We start from the raw sequence: 18,462 nt of genomic DNA, 5'->3' as shown, positions 1-18,462 counted from the left end.
GAGGTGATTTGACATTTAGATTGTGAGAAATTGCAACAGATTGCTTTTTTGAGGGGCGCTAGGCCCTCCTATGTCCAGCTTTTGGTGTGTGTGCACAAACCCTGTCCTACAAACATTCAAATGCAATTGACATGTGCCGCAGCCAAACACTCAGTTTTGAGTGTTTGTGTGTAAACACAAACATTGCGTAACACAACATAGATGATGAAAGTGAGGACGCAAATTGTGATTGGCCGGAATGAGAATGTATGATGATGTACGTCATCAGCGCCCCTCACTTCACACGGGTGTGATTTTTGATTGATTAAATACTTTATTAACAGTTTGCTAATAGTAGTCCTACAGTAGGCTATGGTAGTGGTACGACAATGATGCATGCGAAAATGATAACATAAATAGCCCTTATATATGGGCTTACGGTAATTGTGTCCATTGTCCTCATGTCCTGTCCTGACAGTGTATTCAATTAATCGGAATTGTTTGATTCAATGGGCTATTCTAAAACTTGCTGTGATTGAGTGAAATGTAAAAAGAAAAGTGGTCAAAATAAAGGCAAAGGGTTTTTCATGTTTACATGAACATGAAAAGTGTCATTTCTCAGGGTCATTTTTAATCAACATATCATTTTAACCGTCAAGAAGCTGAAAAGGAGTAGAGGTTGAAGTTTGTAGCAAGTATGAGCTATAATAGGAAAGTAGTGAGTGTTAAGGGGGAGGGGTTTCACATTAAACGGCTCCTTCATGGCTTCTGTGTTCCGCCGACGACAACATCAAAGGAATGACTATATGACCTCCTGAATTGAATTCAGTGGTTAAATTACAAGTTGTCAGGATATATATTTTTTAATATATGGCGAATTAATTTGTTTTTTTACATTGACTGATTTCCCCCTAAAAACTCATGCATTGTTGCATACACATATATCATATATGTGTCACTTTTGGCTGAGCTCCTGGACAATAAGGATATCCCGTTCCCAGGATCCTAAAAGCACTCACCTTGCACAGGTGAGCCAATAAAATATACGGCAGGTTATATGATTGACAGCTGGAAGCCAAACAGAATCGCGCTTGCTCCTCCCATGTGGAGCCTCCGCGACCAATGGCGTAGCTCTCCTGCAGACAGACCCCAGTGTCTCCGTGCCACAGTTCCCTTCCCGCAGAGTAAAAGTCACGTTGGAACGAAAGGGGAGAGCTATCTACTTACAGCTGCTGTCAGATATTCGATCGCGTTCGCATGGCGAGGGGGTAACCTGATCGGCCAAAAGGCTTGCCGAAACCAGGGAGGAGTGACTTACCAGGAAGGCTTGAAAAAATGTCTTCTGCTCATGGAGAAGTCACGACAGCAATAGGCATCAAGAAGGAAAATGTGAAGACGGACAAGAGGGAGTGCATCAGCAGGCTTCTGGCGCTGGACACCGCGGAGTTGTCGTCTATGGAGCGCGCAACTTCCGACGCGGTCCACACTGAGCTACTGGTGAGCGCGACCTCCTCGCTGGCATTCTCCCCGGAGCAAGTGGCGTGCGTCTGCGAGGCGCTGCAGCAGGGAGGCAATGTGGACCGGTTGGCCAGGTTTTTATGGTCCTTGCCACAAAGTGACCTTCTACGAGGCAACGAAAGCATCCTGAAAGCCCAGGCTCTGGTGGCTTTCCACCAGGCTCGGTATCAGGAGCTGTACAGTATTCTGGAGAACCACAGCTTCAGTCCGTCCAACCACCCGTCGCTACAGGAGCTCTGGTACAAGGCGCGCTACACCGAGGCGGAAAAGGCGCGGGGGAGACCCCTGGGCGCCGTGGACAAGTACCGACTGCGGAGAAAGTACCCTCTCCCGCGGACTATCTGGGACGGCGAGGAGACGGTGTATTGTTTCAAAGAGAGGTCCCGGAACGCGCTGAAGGATCTGTACAAACAGAATAGATACCCCTCGCCGGCTGAGAAAAGAAACCTCGCTAAGATCACAGGACTCTCATTGACCCAGGTCAGCAACTGGTTTAAAAACCGGAGACAGAGGGACAGAAACCCGTCCGAAGCACAATCGAAAAGGTGAGGCGAGAGGGTCGCAACTTAAACTTTCCTCCTTGGATTTGTGTGCGTAAAAGGCGCATTGAAATGCAGCGTTCGTCTTATTATTATTTTTTATTATTTATTTATTTGCATTTTTGCCAGGAATCGTTTGAACGATTTTACATTAAGCTGGTTTGGTCAGGGTAGTAAATGGCTCTACTCTGCCACTATGCTTTCATTTTCATAATATCCCGTCGAGTTAACCTACTTGAAATGTGACTTGACAGCGTTAATGATTAACAGTTGATAATATTTGAATTAAAGGTGTGCGTAAAAAGGCTTATAGGAGCACGCTTTTAATGTTTTGAAATATGAAGCGGTTGCCATTCAGATCGGGTTTCAAGTGCGTTAGTCCTAAGGGCATGGAAACCAAACAAAATAACGTAGGCCTACAGTGTAATATACACATTATTGTGATTTATTTTTCAAGAAAACTGATTTGAGCAATTATAGAGTAATTATTATATTATTACAGTATGTGTGCGCGTGCGTCGTCTAGTGTGTGTGTGTGTGTGTGTTGTGTGTGTGTGTGTGTGTGTGTGTGTGTGTGTGTGTGTTTTGTGCGCATGGCACATAAATCATCTATAGTCCAGACCTTTTTTGTGTTAGATCCAATGAAGGATTTCAAAAGCCCCTTTCAGAGGTGCATTTGATAATCCTTGTCTCCTTTCATGTTCCTTCTTTGTGAACAAAGCTCACGTGCACCTGGTGGAGGTGACCTCTCTCTCTCTCTCTCTCTCTCTCGCTCTCTCTCTCTCTCCTCACACAAACAAAAACACATTATTTGTCCGAAACGCTTAGGCCTATTGCTTTGACAAAAGAATGATGAACTACGATTGTTTTTAAAAGAAATGAAAAAAGAAAGAAAGAGAAGAAAAAAGACAACTGGAGTAGGCTAATATGTTTGTCTAGTAGGCCTATAGCTTCAACCCATGCAGGGTTTATTTTCTATTCCTATACCGCGAGAGGGCTGAAGAAAGGGGCAAATGCAGCTGTTTGAATCACTCTTGAAACCGAGGGTTAGCTGTCGACGTTCATCGCTAGTAGTCTAATGCATTTACAGCTTTGTATAGTAGGCTATAGCCTACAATAGCCATAAGACAAATATAGTTTTAAACTATACTGTATTAATTAGCACAGGAAAACGTGCTTTGGCCATTTGCGTTGTCAGTTGTCACACCAGCACTGCTGGCATTTGTCACGCCAGCCGGAATTTATTGCGCCAAATGGTCGCTCGTCCGCTGTTGTTGGCCGGTTGTTTTCAGTGCGGCCTCCCATGAACAGAGGGAGGGCTCAGCATGGGGTAACAGGTCAACACATACACAAACTACTGCTAGCCATGCTGTGGAATAACGCACACCTGATGTAAAAAGGAGAAAAAAAAGTTTTATAGCAGATTCAATTTTCACAATTTGGGGACAGAATTCAATCTTTAATTTGTTGAAAATACATTTAATTATTAAAGGAACGATTTGGAAGAAATGTGATTTATGGTATCTAATTACACGCAATATTTGACCTCTGCTTCCAGAATATGACCTAATCACAAAGGCTAGTGTGTGGGGCTACTTGTTCTATTTCACAGCATCTCACATTCTGTCAAATTGATTTTCACAGTGAATCAGATGGGAACCACAGTACAGAGGATGAGTCTAGCAAAGGGCAGGAGGAGTTGTCTCCTCGTCCCCTCTCCAACTCCTCTGATGGGACGATAACCCATGGGAGCCTTCAGACGGGGCATCTGGACAGTGGGGTGATCATCCAGCAGATCGGGGACATCAAGATGCCTCCTGGATCCAACGGCGGGGGGCTCTACAATGGAAGCCTAGTGACCAGTAACACCTCAACTGTCTTCCACAACGGTGGCTCGTCGTACCTTCAGGCCCCTAGCAACATCCTCTTCAACGGGTTGAATTTGGGCATCCAGCCCCTGGCCTTTAACCCTCTGAGGTCATCAGGGGGAATCCTGCTGGGGGGCTCTGGGGTGGACATGATGCAGCAAGGACAGGAGAAGGGACTGGGCAGTTCTGCTGAGGACTCAGGCCTGCAGTACTACTCTGGCTGTGTGAATGGGGCGGAGGTGAAGTTGGAGGGGGTGCACAGCATTGCTGGCCAAAATGGCGGCTCCTCTGTGCTGACGTTCAGCTCGCCGTCGGGGACGCTGCAGCTGGGCGGCTATAGCCTGGTCCAGGTACCCAGTGGAGATGGTGATGGGAGCTCACTACTCGGCAACAACGTGGGTCTGCCTTCCCTGCAGCTCTCTGCCTCCTCTTCGTCAACGCAAGGTACGGTATAGGTTCACCAAGATGCTAGTTTTGCTCAACAGGAACCAACAAGGTCAACAAGGTTAATCGACTTCTTCCTCTGTGTTGTCCTGCCCCCATTTTCTTTGCTGCATGTTGTAAGATTGAACAGTTTGTTCCCACATTTTTTATTATGGTTTATGCGGATACTTTAACGAGACATTTAGAATACCAGTGACCTGTACCCCTGTAAAATATCTGTGTTTGAGCATTAGCTCAAAGGAGTGATATACTGCACATAACACAGAGAAATAAAAGGCTATACGCAGACATGTATACACATGTGTGCACACTGCATGCACGAACACACACACACACACACATACACACAGCTCTCTCACACACACACGCACACACATACAATTTTGTGGTCCTCTGCAAACTCAAGAGATGAATAGAGCACAGGTTCTGAAGTCAGCATCACTCATCATCATTACACTCTTGATCTCCACAGCAGGGAAGAGAGGGAATACGTTTCAGGCAATCAGAGAGCCAAGAAATGCACTAACAAGAAAGGAGCCATTACACCACTTACTCTGACATGAAGCAGAAAATCTACACCAGGATGAATAATAAGGGAAAACAGAAAAAAGAAAATAAGCACTTTTTTCCCTTTGTTTTGCTTTTACATCAGTCTTCTGGGGTGCAACAGGGCCAGGCCTAAAAAGCATGAAGTGTATGAGACACATAGCAGAGATTCTGCTGTACTTGGAGCATGTGTGGGGTAAACTCCTGAGCATTCATTTAACTCTGAAGGTGTAAGAAATTGGACCCTTCTATTCTAGGTGGCTGTGCAGCACTGATAGAAATTAACAATTTCCCTGCGGAACACGCTAAACCCAACTTTTTTCCCATTGTCTCTCCATGCGGAACATGCTAAACCCGACTTTTGTTTTATGTTTAATTCAGCGTTTTTTTGCTAACTTTTAAGACATACATGGTTTCTGTCGGACAACCCTGTGATGTCACGCGTTTGGATCACGTGACTGTAAAAAAACACTGACGCTCGGTTCTCAGGGCTTCTGCGAAATAGAGACATAATGCAAAGTCTATGGTGCGTAATGGCTGCAGCTCTGTTCCCCGTTGTTGTTTCGGATCGCGGTGGTGGAATATTTTTCGACTCAAACGATGGAACTATTTTCATGAAATGGAGGTATAATCGCGATGAGGTTAGTGAAAAACTGCAGCAGGGAAACAATGTTTATCGTTTCCCATGGGAGTCAATGTGTTAATAAAAAAAAATGTATACACTACAGGGATGTGAATTGAGTTTGAGATGTACATTTTGACTCACCCTGTTGTGTTCTCTCAGGTACCATGCCATTAAACAACGTAGCAGTCAGCTCGTTCCAGCAGCAGGACAAGATGACAATGCACCACAGCACAGTCCTCTACAGCATGGGGAGTGTCAAGAAGGAGCCCATGGATGGGGGCATCTACTCCTCATATCATCACGGGCTCCACCTGGACCCCGGCAGCCACATCAGCTACACCTCCAGCTCAGAAGAGGTCCCCTCCAGCCACGGCCCCGCCTCTGGTTCCGACGTGGCTACCATCAGCTCGTCTAGCCCCGAGCCGGAGGTCTACACCACCCTCACTGTCAGCACGCCCCTGATGGCCCACACAGACCCAAACGGCCATCGTATCCAGTCCACAGAGTATCTCAGTGGCCACGGGGCCCAGTCAGCCCCCTCCGCACACCTGCTGGGTCCCAGTATGAACAGCGGCTACCTGAGCATGTCAGAGGACAAGGTGGATGGCTCTAGCTCGGGCGGGGTGAATGAGATGGTGCGGGCGATGTGTGGGGAGATGGAGGCTGTAGAAGGAAAGGAGCTGGCCAAACTACAGACAGTGCAGATGGATGAGGACATGGACGATCTTTAACTTTTACAAGCACTCATGTCCTCCCAAGCAGCGATATGGTGAATATTTTTACTCGCGTGTGTGTGTGTGTGCGTGCGTGTGTGTGTGCGTGTGTTGTTGTGTTTTTTTTACCATTCATTTCTTCTAAATGTTAAATTATTTGCAAACGTTGTGTTCATTTGACCTTTACAATGCACTCTGTCCAGATACAAGTCTTTATTTTTTTGCTTGTCGCTATCAATTTGTCATAAACCAAATTCTACTTAAAACATTTACAACTGTTACGTGCAAATAGAAGAGGTCCCTGTATGCATTTGAGCCATGTTTAAATGTGCATTTTTATAGACAACACCTGCTACTTCCTGTTGAGTGGATTTGATCCACAGAGGCAGGTGTTGGAATGCCCCAAGTCATGTGACCAGGATGTTCCTCCAAACTAAATGCGTCATCTGGGTCGAACCAAAAAGGTCATTCAGCAGGGGGAAGATGGAACGTGTGGCTGTGAAAATGGCCACTTAAACCACTATAGCTTTATTGCAGGACTGCACACACGTACAGCAATCGCTCTCTCATTAGACATAGAAGGTTGCTGATTTATGCAAAAGCTGTCCGTCAGCAGCAGGCACAATTCTCTGAATGCTTCTCAAGTCATTACTAAACCCTCTATCCACACTATATATCAAATGAGCTATAGATTGGGTACTGTTAATGGGACTTTGGGTTTAAATGAACGTGCCTTTCTGCTATGTACTATAGAATGTCAGATGGCAATTCTCTGAATTGGTGTTTGCACTACCAATAACAATATTACAACATTAAATTGTTTCAAACAGCGTTGATTTTGACAGGGCTAGCAGGGGGGCAAACCTCCACAAATGTACACTATTTCACTTGATGAATGTTGAGCTGATATATAACTAGGAAGTAGTGAGACCAAGGAAAATGAACAAAGTCATGCTGTCTTTTCACACATTCATCCTACATTGCTTATAATCCTGCTGCAGTATGTGACAATGCTACAGTAGATCATGTTTCATTTTCACGTGTTTGTCGAAACGCCCATGAACACAAAGGATATTTTTATACAATGTCAGATGCAAACATATGGGGTAACAGGGATAGAAGTGAGCTCACAGTGAAAACACAAGTGCTCACTCACGCACGCACGCACACACATGCACACGTGTGTGTGCGACTGTATGTGTGTGTGTGTGTGTGACTGTATGTGTGTGTGTGTGTGTGTGTGTGTGTGTGTGTGTGTGTGTGTGTGTGTGTGTGTGTGTGTGTGTGTGCGTGTGTGTACTTCATGGTCCTATAAACAGAGGGGATTCCAGCAATGTCCCTGTGCATGACATCACAATGTTCTGGAACCTAGTGCCTTGTACTTTAGTTCTAAATTATAACTTGAATGTAAGTTCTGTCATTGCTCTTGGATTTGTGTTGGCAGTCACATAACAATTTCAAAGGCACCAATGGCACAGTTGTTAGTTGTCGGATGAGAGACAGACAAGAGAACACCAAGCCTATTTGTCTATATGCATTTGGTGCTTCTTACAATAGAAGTTTGAAAACTACACTGACAATAATAGTGCATTTTGACCTCATGTCCAAGAAATACACATGCTCGTTTTTCAGTGCAACACAGGTCTACATGGTAGCATTTCTTTTCTCCCTCAACAGTTTTCATGACCTAACCCTCGTTAATGAATAGGATGAACATAACATTGGAAAATATCTTCAGCTCAGATATCATACCAAAAATGAGCCATGGGCAAATAGTAAAACATATTGTTGTTGATGGTTTATGTTTTTTGTTTTTTTTGTTTTTTTTTATCTTAGTTTGAATTAAACGTTTGTTATCTGAAATGATGTGAATGTATTTTTCTAAATCTACATACTGCAATAAAAGTTTATATTTATAAAAACATAAAACTGGCATATTTCATTCCTTCTCCAACCCAAGTTTCTCTCCACACATGGTGCCTGGCTATGATAAAACTGCACAATGACATCTTAATCCATTCAGTCTCTTGTCATACAATATGTCTTAAATGCATCTAAATTCATGAAAGTATACTGTACGTCTTCCCAACATTTAAGAGGCTTATGCAGCCAAACTGTGCAAGGATGGGGGAAAACCCGGCATGCAGTAATCCAGCAAGCCTAGAACTGCTCTCTGCAGAAATCTAGTGATCGTTTGCACATGCCTGGAAACCTGGAGTTCATTAGCCCTCCTTTTCTCATCTCAGCCCCTGTAATTCAAATAAACAGCAATGAGATTTCCAGAGGTAGAGCTCTTAAGGGTGGGGGGTCTGCATCTCTCCACAGCCCCAGTCCAAGGGCCTTTTCCCTGGGCTAATGCTGAACAAGTCCTCCCTCGACCCCCCGTTCCAGCATGTGGAAGAATGAATCTGAAGCACTGTCACTCACAGACACCAGGTGTCTGTCTGGAAAGAACCTGCACAGTAAAATTGTCTGTGTTAATTCAACTCTGAGCAGTGTAAAAATTGACCCCTCCATTTGGGTCTTAACACAAAATTCTCACTTACTTACACTTTTTACATTAACACAGTATTTTACTAAGTGCACTCTTTTTCTGAGTCTTCGGACTCAATGACTGTCCATGAATTTCCATCCAATATTGGCTCCCTCTAAAGCCCCCCCAACAAGTAAACCAGGAAGGACAGATACGATGGAGAAGCGAGCTGGACAAATGGCAGAACAGCAGGGGATTTCATACACAACAATATCTCTGCACTGGGGTATAAGAGTTGCCCTCTAAGTGAATCCTGGCCGGAGGCCTTACGTGATCCAACGGTGACCTAAATAAACAGAGAGTGTTTGTCTGTGCTCACTGTGCAGGACAGAAAGAAGAAAAAAATGGGAGAGACTAGCAGGAGAGGCAGGCAACCAGGATAGAGTTACCTGTGCACAGGTGACCTCGTCGCCATGGGCATTGGATTAGCTGATTGTTAGGTATCGGATAACTTCTCCTGTAATATTGAAGAGGGTGAAAACAGCTTTGTTGGAACCCAGAACAATGTCCCTTTCGCAACAGGAGCCCATATACTGTTGGTCTCACGGGGAGGGGCCCATGCACAGAAACCCCCAAATTCCACCTGTGTATTGTGCCCATAAATTAGATGTGTGGGGGGGAGTGGAGGAAGCAGAAGTAGCTTTTATGCTGTATATATGTTTTATTAGAAATATTATTCATGGTATATGAATTAAAATGTATCTGTTAGGGTTTATGTACCGTATGCTGCATTGAGTGCATTCATCTGAATTTAAAGTAAATTGTGCAAATCGCAAAATTGGGGGGAAGGGTTGAAAAAAGAGAGAAGAAAACATTACAAGGCTGTCTTTCCATATCCAAACAGTGGAACAAGTAGATGTATCATTTCGTCCACAATTTCAAACGTGCAACGTAAAACATACGTGCAGGGCAGGCAGTAAAAATGAGGGAACCCCCACCCAGAACCCGGGCCTTATTAAAAACGCTGACCTCTGATCTTTTGGATGGTTTCAAAGCTGACATTTAATGTGGCGCAGCAGACTGCAAGCCATATGTAACATGACCTGGGGAGCACGGTACTCCGTTGCTCCACGTCCCACTAATGAGAGGGCAGGGGTCGTCGGGTACCGAGTGGCTCACATAGACCCACCACTAGTCGCCCCATAATACACACGCAGGGTGAGGCATTCTCAGTGTCAATAGTAAAATCCTCAGTGTTCCTTTAACTTTGAGAGTACAAATGCAGCTGGTTATATTTGTACACTGCAGAGTTACAGATGGATTTAACTTTGAATAGTAAAAATAGAAATTGATTTGTACAGCGGTTTCAGAAATATACAGTTTTTTTCCTTTCCACCTCGACCTCAGATAATTGAGTTGTTGTTGGGCAGGAAAAATCTACTGTGCTGCACATGTCCAGTCCATCATCTAGGATGGGAAGGGTATAAGGTGTGACCCACTGCGATTCACTACTTGGTTCTGGACAATAAGGACAACGTTTACCATATGTGGGATAATGTTCTAAGCCCATGTTGGACTGGAGCTACCCTCTATGCATGTTTTACTGTTTGTGTGCACGTGTGCTGCAGCACACACACACACACACACACACACACACACACACACACATGCATGAAATGGGATAGGAGAGAGAGAGGCACCAGCTGGAAGGCTGCATCATGTCCACACCGCACTGGTCAAATGGTATTTCCCAGGGAGAAACACACCACTTTGTAACAGGAGCAATGCGGCCTACAGCTCATAACATATGATGACCATTGAAAAGCTTATAGTTCCACTGCCATCAACACGAAAGTTCATTTAATTATGTCGAACTTACCTTTCGATTAAAAGTATGGTATATAATAGACCTACTACACGTGGGCTATAATTTCACGAGTTTTTCATGTTAGGCAGGCTGTGTTTTGATGCGGCTCGTCATATTATCATGACATCATGACGTTGCTAATACTAATATCCTGGCGCCCCCTCCCTGCCGACAGGCACACAAGGAGAAGCCTGTAGGCTGTAGGATTTGTTTTTGTTTATTAAATTGTTTGGTGGCTTGGGGTTGTTTACTTATTTCGGCCACAGAGCAAAAATAATTTTCCTATACTACAAATAGTTCCATGCGCCTGCAGGCATGTTTACAAAAAAAGACAACTGTAAAAACCGAGGCCATAATTGCATATGTGTAGAGGTGGTCCTCTGAGGAAATGCGTAATGATTTTGATGGGGGGTGACCCCAGCGCACTTGTACGAGGCCTAATTTTCCAACATGACAGGAAACTCTGTTAAGCTGATAATTGCAGCTCCAATTTCATTTAACTCACTCATGTCAACAGTTGTGTTTTGTTTTGAGAGAAGGAGAAGAGTTTTTCAGTGGCTTTTTGCCGGTAGCTATAGGACAAGACCTAAACCCCTTTTTACTCCCGCCTACATTAAAAGCACCTTTCGGATAAGCAATTAAAATTAGGCAAAAGGCCTGTATAGGCCCTGTGAGTGACTGACAATTATTAATCTCAGTTAATTAATGTGTATAGGTAATTAAGATATATAGCCTGCAGGCTATCAACCATTTTGGACATTGATATAACAACATTAAAAATCAATTAATATAGCCTAACTAACTAACTAACAATTAATTATCTAATTTATTTATTAAAATTGTTTCTCAGTTACCTCTTTATTATTTTGTCCTTGGTAACATTATTAGCATGAGTTTCGCCAAAGTCCAGAAATCCAAAGGAAAGCCGCGGGACATTTTTTTGTCAATTTAAACAGTATCGGCATTGTTTCAGCGCACAGCTGAAATAGCACTTTTGATTTAGATATAGCGAAAACCATCTGCTATAGCCAAGTTCCAGCCGGCCCACCCTTGGTTGACTTTCACATATATTTTCTCTAATTTCTTTTTTTTTCCTTCTTTCTTTTTTCTTCCCTTCTTCTTTTTAAGTAAACCCTAACCCACCAATGGCAAACATAGTCTTTTCGATGGTGACATTTTTATGAAGTGTTTTCAGGTGTTTTTGAGTCTATCTTTTCTCTCCTCCCCCCCCCCCCCCCCCACCCCTCCTCTCTGCGAGTTGTGTGCAGTTGCAGAGCGTTGTCGCCACGCCACTCGTCATCGTTGCCCGGGGGCAGAGTGAAGGGGAGACCAACATCTTGAAATAATCACGACCTGAGCTCCAGCCACGTCCCCTGGCTTCTCGGGTTAAAGGAGGAGGCGCAGTGCAATGTGGTAGAGATATTAGAGAAACCCGAGACCCGCTCATCAGACAGCTCATTTGCTGAAACATTGAGGTTTAGAGAACCGAGAGAGGGAGGGGGGGGGGAGAGAGAGAGAGAGAGAGAGAGAGAGAGAGAGAGAGAGAGAGAGAGAGACTTGGCCATAGAAGCGCAGTTCGTGTGAATAGTGTCCACCAAATACCAATACATTCAAATAAACGATGTAGCCTATAGGCATACTTCTGCCGAAATACAGCTTATATTGACTATAACATTTATGTGAGCATGCACATTATACGCATAGCGAACCGCAGTCAATCAATTTAAGCAGAAATGCGTATAGGCCTATAGGTATAGCCGCTATAGACTATAGTCTGCAATATTTATGTAAAAAGCAGCTCCATAAATTCTTATGCAAATGTAACTCCATGAAGTCACACAGCTTAGCTGCCAATTCCCAAACATGAAATAATGGTGAAACGCTAAGGAATGGCCACTTCTTTAAATGATTTAATTTTCCCTGACTTATTATAAACTCAATTGAAAACATCATCCAGTTTTTTTGGCTTTACTGATATTTTACGAGATTTTTATCTATTTCCTTTTTACTTGGGCTAGGCCTCCCTCCTTTTTCCTGGTAGAGTAGACTAAATAACAAATATAGGCCTACACACACACACACACACACACACACACACACACACACACACACCCACAGCATGCACATATCAGAATTGTCCAGAGGTGACTGACTCTGATTTCAACTTGAATATAGCCAACTCGTTGTTTTTACAGGTGTCTGAAGTCACAAAACGGCGGTTAGAAATAACCAGTGCTCCTCCATTGAACATCATAACCCGTGAAAAGAAAATCAAAATAGCATATTTATAGGCTGCATGCAGGTCAACCATTAAAACGCTTTCAGATAATTTTCAGTAAATAATATTTTCTGGGCTTAACCCTGTTCCTTTACATATTGCATGGGAATCGAGTTGCAAATCCGGGTGAAGATAAGGAAACGTGATCTATGCCTCAAAACACAACTCGACGCCCAAGAACCACTGACACACACAACTCATTTACTAATGGATTGGTTTTGTGTTTCACCCACACAAAACATTCGAGACAGTACGGTGCCCATCTAAGCCGCGAGTGCCCTGAAATATAAATGTAGGGGCCACGTGAATTCTAAACTTCTGATGTCTAATTGGTGATGGGTATATAAAATAAACAAACCCGCAGGTATACATATAAAATAAACAAAACAGCGGGTATAGGCCTACATATAAAATAAACAGTGCACATATAGGTCTATATATCCGAGTGCATAATGGCCCTAAACGGACATGCCCATTTTGGGACCATGGTTATACACTCAGAGCTCAATCAGTTGAGGATTGTAGCTACTGTGCATAGAGTGCAGGCACACCGTGTTCTATGTTATTAATGAGCTATTCCTAATTATTTTATTATTAATTTCCTTTTAGACTAACGAGAACGAGGAAAATATGGATGTGGATGTGCAAAATAATTCGCCTATAGGGCCTACAGCTGAACATTTATAGACATAATGGTTATTTTGCTAATACACAAATGGTGCAATAGACACATATAGTGTAAATGATGGGAAGAACATAGAATGTTTATATTCTACTTATATAGACTTTCTCTTTCTCTCGGCTCCGAATATATAGCCGAAATAATAGGCCAATCCCAACCAGCAGATGAAGACATGGCGCCCACGCACACGTGCGCGCACACACCTACGCGCACACTCTCTCTCTCTCTCTCTCTCTCTCTCTCGCGCGCTATCTCTCTCTCTCTCTCTCTCTCTCTCTCTCTCTCTCTCTCAATTCAATTCAAAGGATCTTTATTGGCATGAGAAAACATATATAGGCCTACATTGCCAAAGCAAAAGTGGAACAAAACAATCAAGATAAAACCATTTATGTACAAATACATATTCTCTCTCTATATCTCTCTCTCTCTCTCTATAGGTAAGTTCTATACTGGAGTTGGCCAGCATTTTTCAGGCAGGTATAAGTCCTTCCTATGGAACCCTGAATGGCACGTGTAGGCCTAACCGTTATAGGAAGTAATTAAATTATAACACCTCATAAAGTAAACTACTTCATAATTAATAGTCTATGAAATGAGAGATACACATATACACCTATAGCCCATGTGCAATCTGCATGTGATTAACACTGTGGGCGTTGACGATGATAATTGATAATGTATGCATACAGACAGCCGTGAATGGTAGTCTATATTGGACATTTATTTAAATATCAGAATAGGCCTACGCTAAAAAAATCAATTAAAAAAAAGCCTTTAAGAGTTCTGTAATAATTGATTACCATTTAGGTGTTCCTCTGCACCCCCGGCTACGTGGAGAGGGTTTGGGGGTGGGAGCGCTCCTATTTCAGCCCCTGACGTACTCCCTCTAGGGAGGAAACGGAGCTGCAAACTCAGTTGTGCTCGGCTGCCAGGGTATAGGGCAGAGGGAGAGCCAATCAACGAATCGCACAGGCTCCCTTTAAGCCTGACATATCTCCAACAGGAACAAATTGTCCCAACAATCAACATCCGAATCTCCCGTGCGCATCAGGGGTGGAGTGGATATTGCACGGACGGATTGCGCCGTGTCCCGGAGCACAACAACAAACCCCGTGAAGATTCGAGAAAGTCCATCAGGCATCATTTGGGATACCATCGCCGGGGCGGAGGAGTGAGATCATACATCATGTCCATACTGCCGTCGTTCGGGTTTACTCAGGAGCAAGTGGCCTGCGTTTGCGAGGTGCTGCAACAGGGAGGAAACCTGGAGAGACTCGGCCGCTTCCTGTGGTCACTGCCGGCGTGCGACCACCTTCACAAGAACGAAAGCGTCCTCAAAGCCAAGGCGGTGGTGGCGTTCCACCGGGGGAACTTCAGAGAGCTCTACAAGATACTGGAGAGTCACCAGTTTTCGCCGCACAACCACCCGAAGCTCCAACAGCTGTGGCTGAAGGCGCACTACGTGGAAGCCGAGAAACTGCGCGGCCGGCCACTTGGAGCCGTGGGGAAATACAGGGTACGGAGGAAATTCCCGTTGCCTCGCACGATATGGGACGGCGAGGAGACCAGCTACTGCTTTAAGGAGAAGTCCAGGGGTGTTCTGAGAGAATGGTACACGCACAATCCATATCCATCCCCACGGGAAAAGAGAGAGCTAGCCGAGGCCACGGGATTGACCACTACGCAGGTCAGCAACTGGTTCAAAAACAGACGCCAGAGAGACAGAGCCGCAGAAGCTAAAGAGAGGTAGGCTACTATGTGTGTCAAATGATTGTTTCTAAGTGATCTCAAATCGGACAGGCCTATCGTGTAAATTGTGAAATCGATATTATTTAATAATGATGGAATTATATCCCTAAAAAAGGTCTTCTTAACTGATTTCAGTAAATAAACCGTAAACACCGCATGCACTATAATACTGTTGACAAATATTGCTAAAGGATTTCTGATCAGCCTTTACCTAAGCTGAATTAGCTAAAGGCTAATTCAAAATGTATGAAGATAAAAAGCATATATAGCATCTTAAAATAAATCAATCACTTAAAATGTTTAATTTCTAGCCTAATCCATGTAGCCACAATTTGGCCATTGGCCATATCAATTTCATGACACTGCAGGCTGAATAGATTGACATGTTACGTATAGGCCTATAATATTAAAGGTTAAATTAGGTTACATTGGAAGAAATAATAACATTATGGCTGGGTCACAATTAATTATCTGAACGCAACAGATTTTATAAAGGCTGTGTGATCCACAACTCCTTTATAAAATGACACATTTTACGAATTGTACGAATATTTTTAAGCAATAATCTCTCATTCTATTTGTTATTATTATACGAGAGCACGCTCGCTTGTTATTATACAATATGATTATCTTTGTGTTGTTTTTTGTTACATTTAAAATGTTATAGGCCTATTTCGAATTCACCGAAGTCACTGATGTAGGCTATGGGGGGGACATTTAAAGGTTTAAACGTTTATCTAATTGTTTGTTGTTTCTATAATCGTTTCCCCTCGCCAGGGAGAACAGCGAAAACAACAACTCTGGCAACAACAAACAGAACCAGTTGTCTCCCCTCGACGGAGGCAAGTCGCTCATGTCAAGCTCGGAGGATGAGTTCTCCCCTCCGCAAAGTCCCGATCAGAACTCTGTGCTTTTGCTCCAGGGAAACATGAGTCACCCCGGCGCCTCGTCTTACCCCATGTCGGGCCTGGGCGCCCCACAGTCGGTGCACGGAATGCATGGACACCCGCACCAACTGCAGGACTCGTTGCTGGGACCTCTAACATCCAGTCTTGTGGATCTAGGTTCTTAAAGGCTTCTCGGTTATACCCCCCACCACCCCCCCAGAGACTGATAACTGTATCAGATTGACTACATATATGAAATAACACTATGGTACCTTATTATAGACTGACTTGTCTGTCGTTAAATTCGGATAGAAATTATAACACAATTTCTTTTTAAGCGCTTAACCTATCCTATAGCTGTCTATAGGAGGTTCACTCTGACCCACCTTCCTTCCCGTGAAAATACAACCGCCCCACCTTCCCTTATGAAACTCTGAACTCAACGAAACACTTAACTGGACTGCCCATTTGCTTAATTTATGATATTTTGTTAAGATAAAAAATTTATAGCAACTTCCGGCTATGGAAACTAAGAGGCAAGGTTTACTTTAGAGTCATTATAAACAGTTTCCAATAAAACAAAAGCTATACATTTGTCTTACGTGTGTTATTTGTATAGGCTATCCATTTACTGCAGAGGAGAGAATAAAGCAGATTTATGAATGTAGGCTTCAAGCCCTGCCCACCAGACCTATACAAACTAAACGGAAAAAATAAAAGAAAAAGGAAATATCACGGCGTCGGGTGCACGGGATATTTATTACAATCACCATCGCTAATTATGAATTAGGCCTATTCATAAACCCAACTCTGGGGGAAACGGAAATATTTCGATTGACAGAATTGTAAGCTTGGTCCGTTCAATTATTGATCTTCTCGTTGATTTGCTGTTTGCTTAGAGTTAATGCATATAAAATAATTAGACAGGCCTATGGTTTAGGGCAGGCTATATCGTAATCCATCACAGATCACACATGACACACACACACACACACACACACACACATCAAATACAATGCTGACCTATGCTATCCGAGCTCTTTAATTCTTGAGAAACATATAGGCCTAATGAAGAATAGTTTAAATAAATAATTTAATAAAGTATAGGCCTACATTTATGGATGCCTGATAGGCCTAATAACACGAGGTATAGCCTACGGGGGATGTTAGGCTACCCGGCCATAGGCCTATATACATAAATCATCATTTCGTCTGATGTAGCCTGTATAGCCTATATACACAGAGTAGGCCTATTATGAAAGAAAACACGTTATGTGAGTATAGGAGAGACATTCTTGCCTCTCTTTCACGACCGCTGTGGATCATTACTTGCGCAAGCAGAGCGCGCAAGTAATCGTTTCGCTTGGTCTCTTCGAAGTGAAGACAAGTTTTCTTCAACGGTAAATCTGTGCCTGGTTTGCTGGGACTAGTTACAACATTACGTCATCCTTGAGAGAGTACATGGTGTGTATATGACGTAATGTTGTAACTTGTAACTTGTAACATTACGTCATATACACACCATGTACTCTCTCAAGGATGACGTAATGTTGTAACTAGTCCCAGCAAACCAGGCACAGATTTACCGTTGAAGAAAACTTGTCTTCACTTTTTGGAACCAAGTAACCACAGTATACTGCTAATCAAATTACAACTACATACTCTGTATGTAGTTGTAACTAGAACAACTACATACAGTCTGTGCCTGGTTTGCTGGGACTAGTTACAAGTTACAAGTTACAACATTACGTCATATACACACCATGTACTCTCTCAAGGATGACGTAATGTTGTAACTAGTCCCAGCAAACCAGGCACAGATTTACCGTTGAAGAAAACTTGTCTTCACTTTTTGGAACCAAGTAACCACAGTATACTGCTAATCAAATTACAACTACATACTCTGTATGTAGTTGTAACTAGAACAACTACATACAGTCTGTGCCTGGTTTGCTGGGACTAGTTACAAGTTACAAGTTACAACATTACGTCATATACACACCATGTACTCTCTCAAGGATGACGTAATGTTGTAACTAGTCCCAGCAAACCAGGCACAGATTTACCGTTGAAGAAAACTTGTCTTCACTTTTTGGAACCAAGTAACCACAGTATACTGCTAATCAAATTACAACTACATACTCTGTATGTAGTTACTTGCGCAAGCAGAGCGCGCAAGTAATCATTTCGCTTGGTCTCTTCGAAGTGAAGCCAAGTTTTCTTCAACCGTAAGTCTGTGCCTGGTTTGCTGGGACCAGTTACAACATTACGTCATCCTTGAGAGAGTACATGGT

General features: G+C 43.3%; 2 protein-coding genes across 2 annotated transcripts; both read left to right on the top strand.

Moving 5' to 3' along the window:
• The first annotated feature begins 1,181 nt into the window (after nucleotides 1-1,181).
• Nucleotides 1,182-8,161, top strand: six4a (SIX homeobox 4a). The gene is made up of 3 exons (XM_080784545.1): nucleotides 1,182-2,042; nucleotides 3,681-4,348; nucleotides 5,679-8,161. The coding sequence occupies exons 1-3, from the start codon at nucleotides 1,315-1,317 to the stop codon at nucleotides 6,248-6,250; spliced, it is 1,968 nt and encodes a 655-aa protein (XP_080640671.1). The 5' UTR covers nucleotides 1,182-1,314; the 3' UTR covers nucleotides 6,251-8,161.
• Nucleotides 8,162-14,475: 6,314 nt separating this feature from the next.
• On the top strand, nucleotides 14,476-16,758 carry six1a (SIX homeobox 1a). Its single transcript, XM_080784554.1, has 2 exons — nucleotides 14,476-15,278; nucleotides 16,059-16,758. Exons 1-2 carry the CDS (start codon nucleotides 14,719-14,721, stop codon nucleotides 16,351-16,353), a joined length of 855 nt encoding a protein of 284 aa, XP_080640680.1. The 5' UTR covers nucleotides 14,476-14,718; the 3' UTR covers nucleotides 16,354-16,758.
• The last annotated feature ends 1,704 nt before the right edge of the window (nucleotides 16,759-18,462 follow it).

This window comes from Protomyctophum bolini (genome assembly GCF_963924005.1).
Source record: "Protomyctophum bolini genome assembly, chromosome: 15".
In the NCBI taxonomy this organism is placed as follows: domain Eukaryota; kingdom Metazoa; phylum Chordata; class Actinopteri; order Myctophiformes; family Myctophidae; genus Protomyctophum; species Protomyctophum bolini.
Note: the sequence above shows the minus strand (reverse complement) of the source record. Positions and strands in the feature narration are given on the sequence as shown.

Coding starts and splice junctions, on each gene's coding strand:
- six4a (XM_080784545.1), top strand. CDS start 1,315: ATGTCTTCTGCTCATGGAGAAGTCACGACAGCAATAGGCATCAAGAAG. Junction 2,043..3,680: donor TCCGAAGCACAATCGAAAAG/GTGAGGCGAGAG, acceptor TGATTTTCACAG/TGAATCAGATGGGAACCACA. Junction 4,349..5,678: donor CTCCTCTTCGTCAACGCAAG/GTACGGTATAGG, acceptor GTGTTCTCTCAG/GTACCATGCCATTAAACAAC.
- six1a (XM_080784554.1), top strand. CDS start 14,719: ATGTCCATACTGCCGTCGTTCGGGTTTACTCAGGAGCAAGTGGCCTGC. Junction 15,279..16,058: donor GCCGCAGAAGCTAAAGAGAG/GTAGGCTACTAT, acceptor TCCCCTCGCCAG/GGAGAACAGCGAAAACAACA.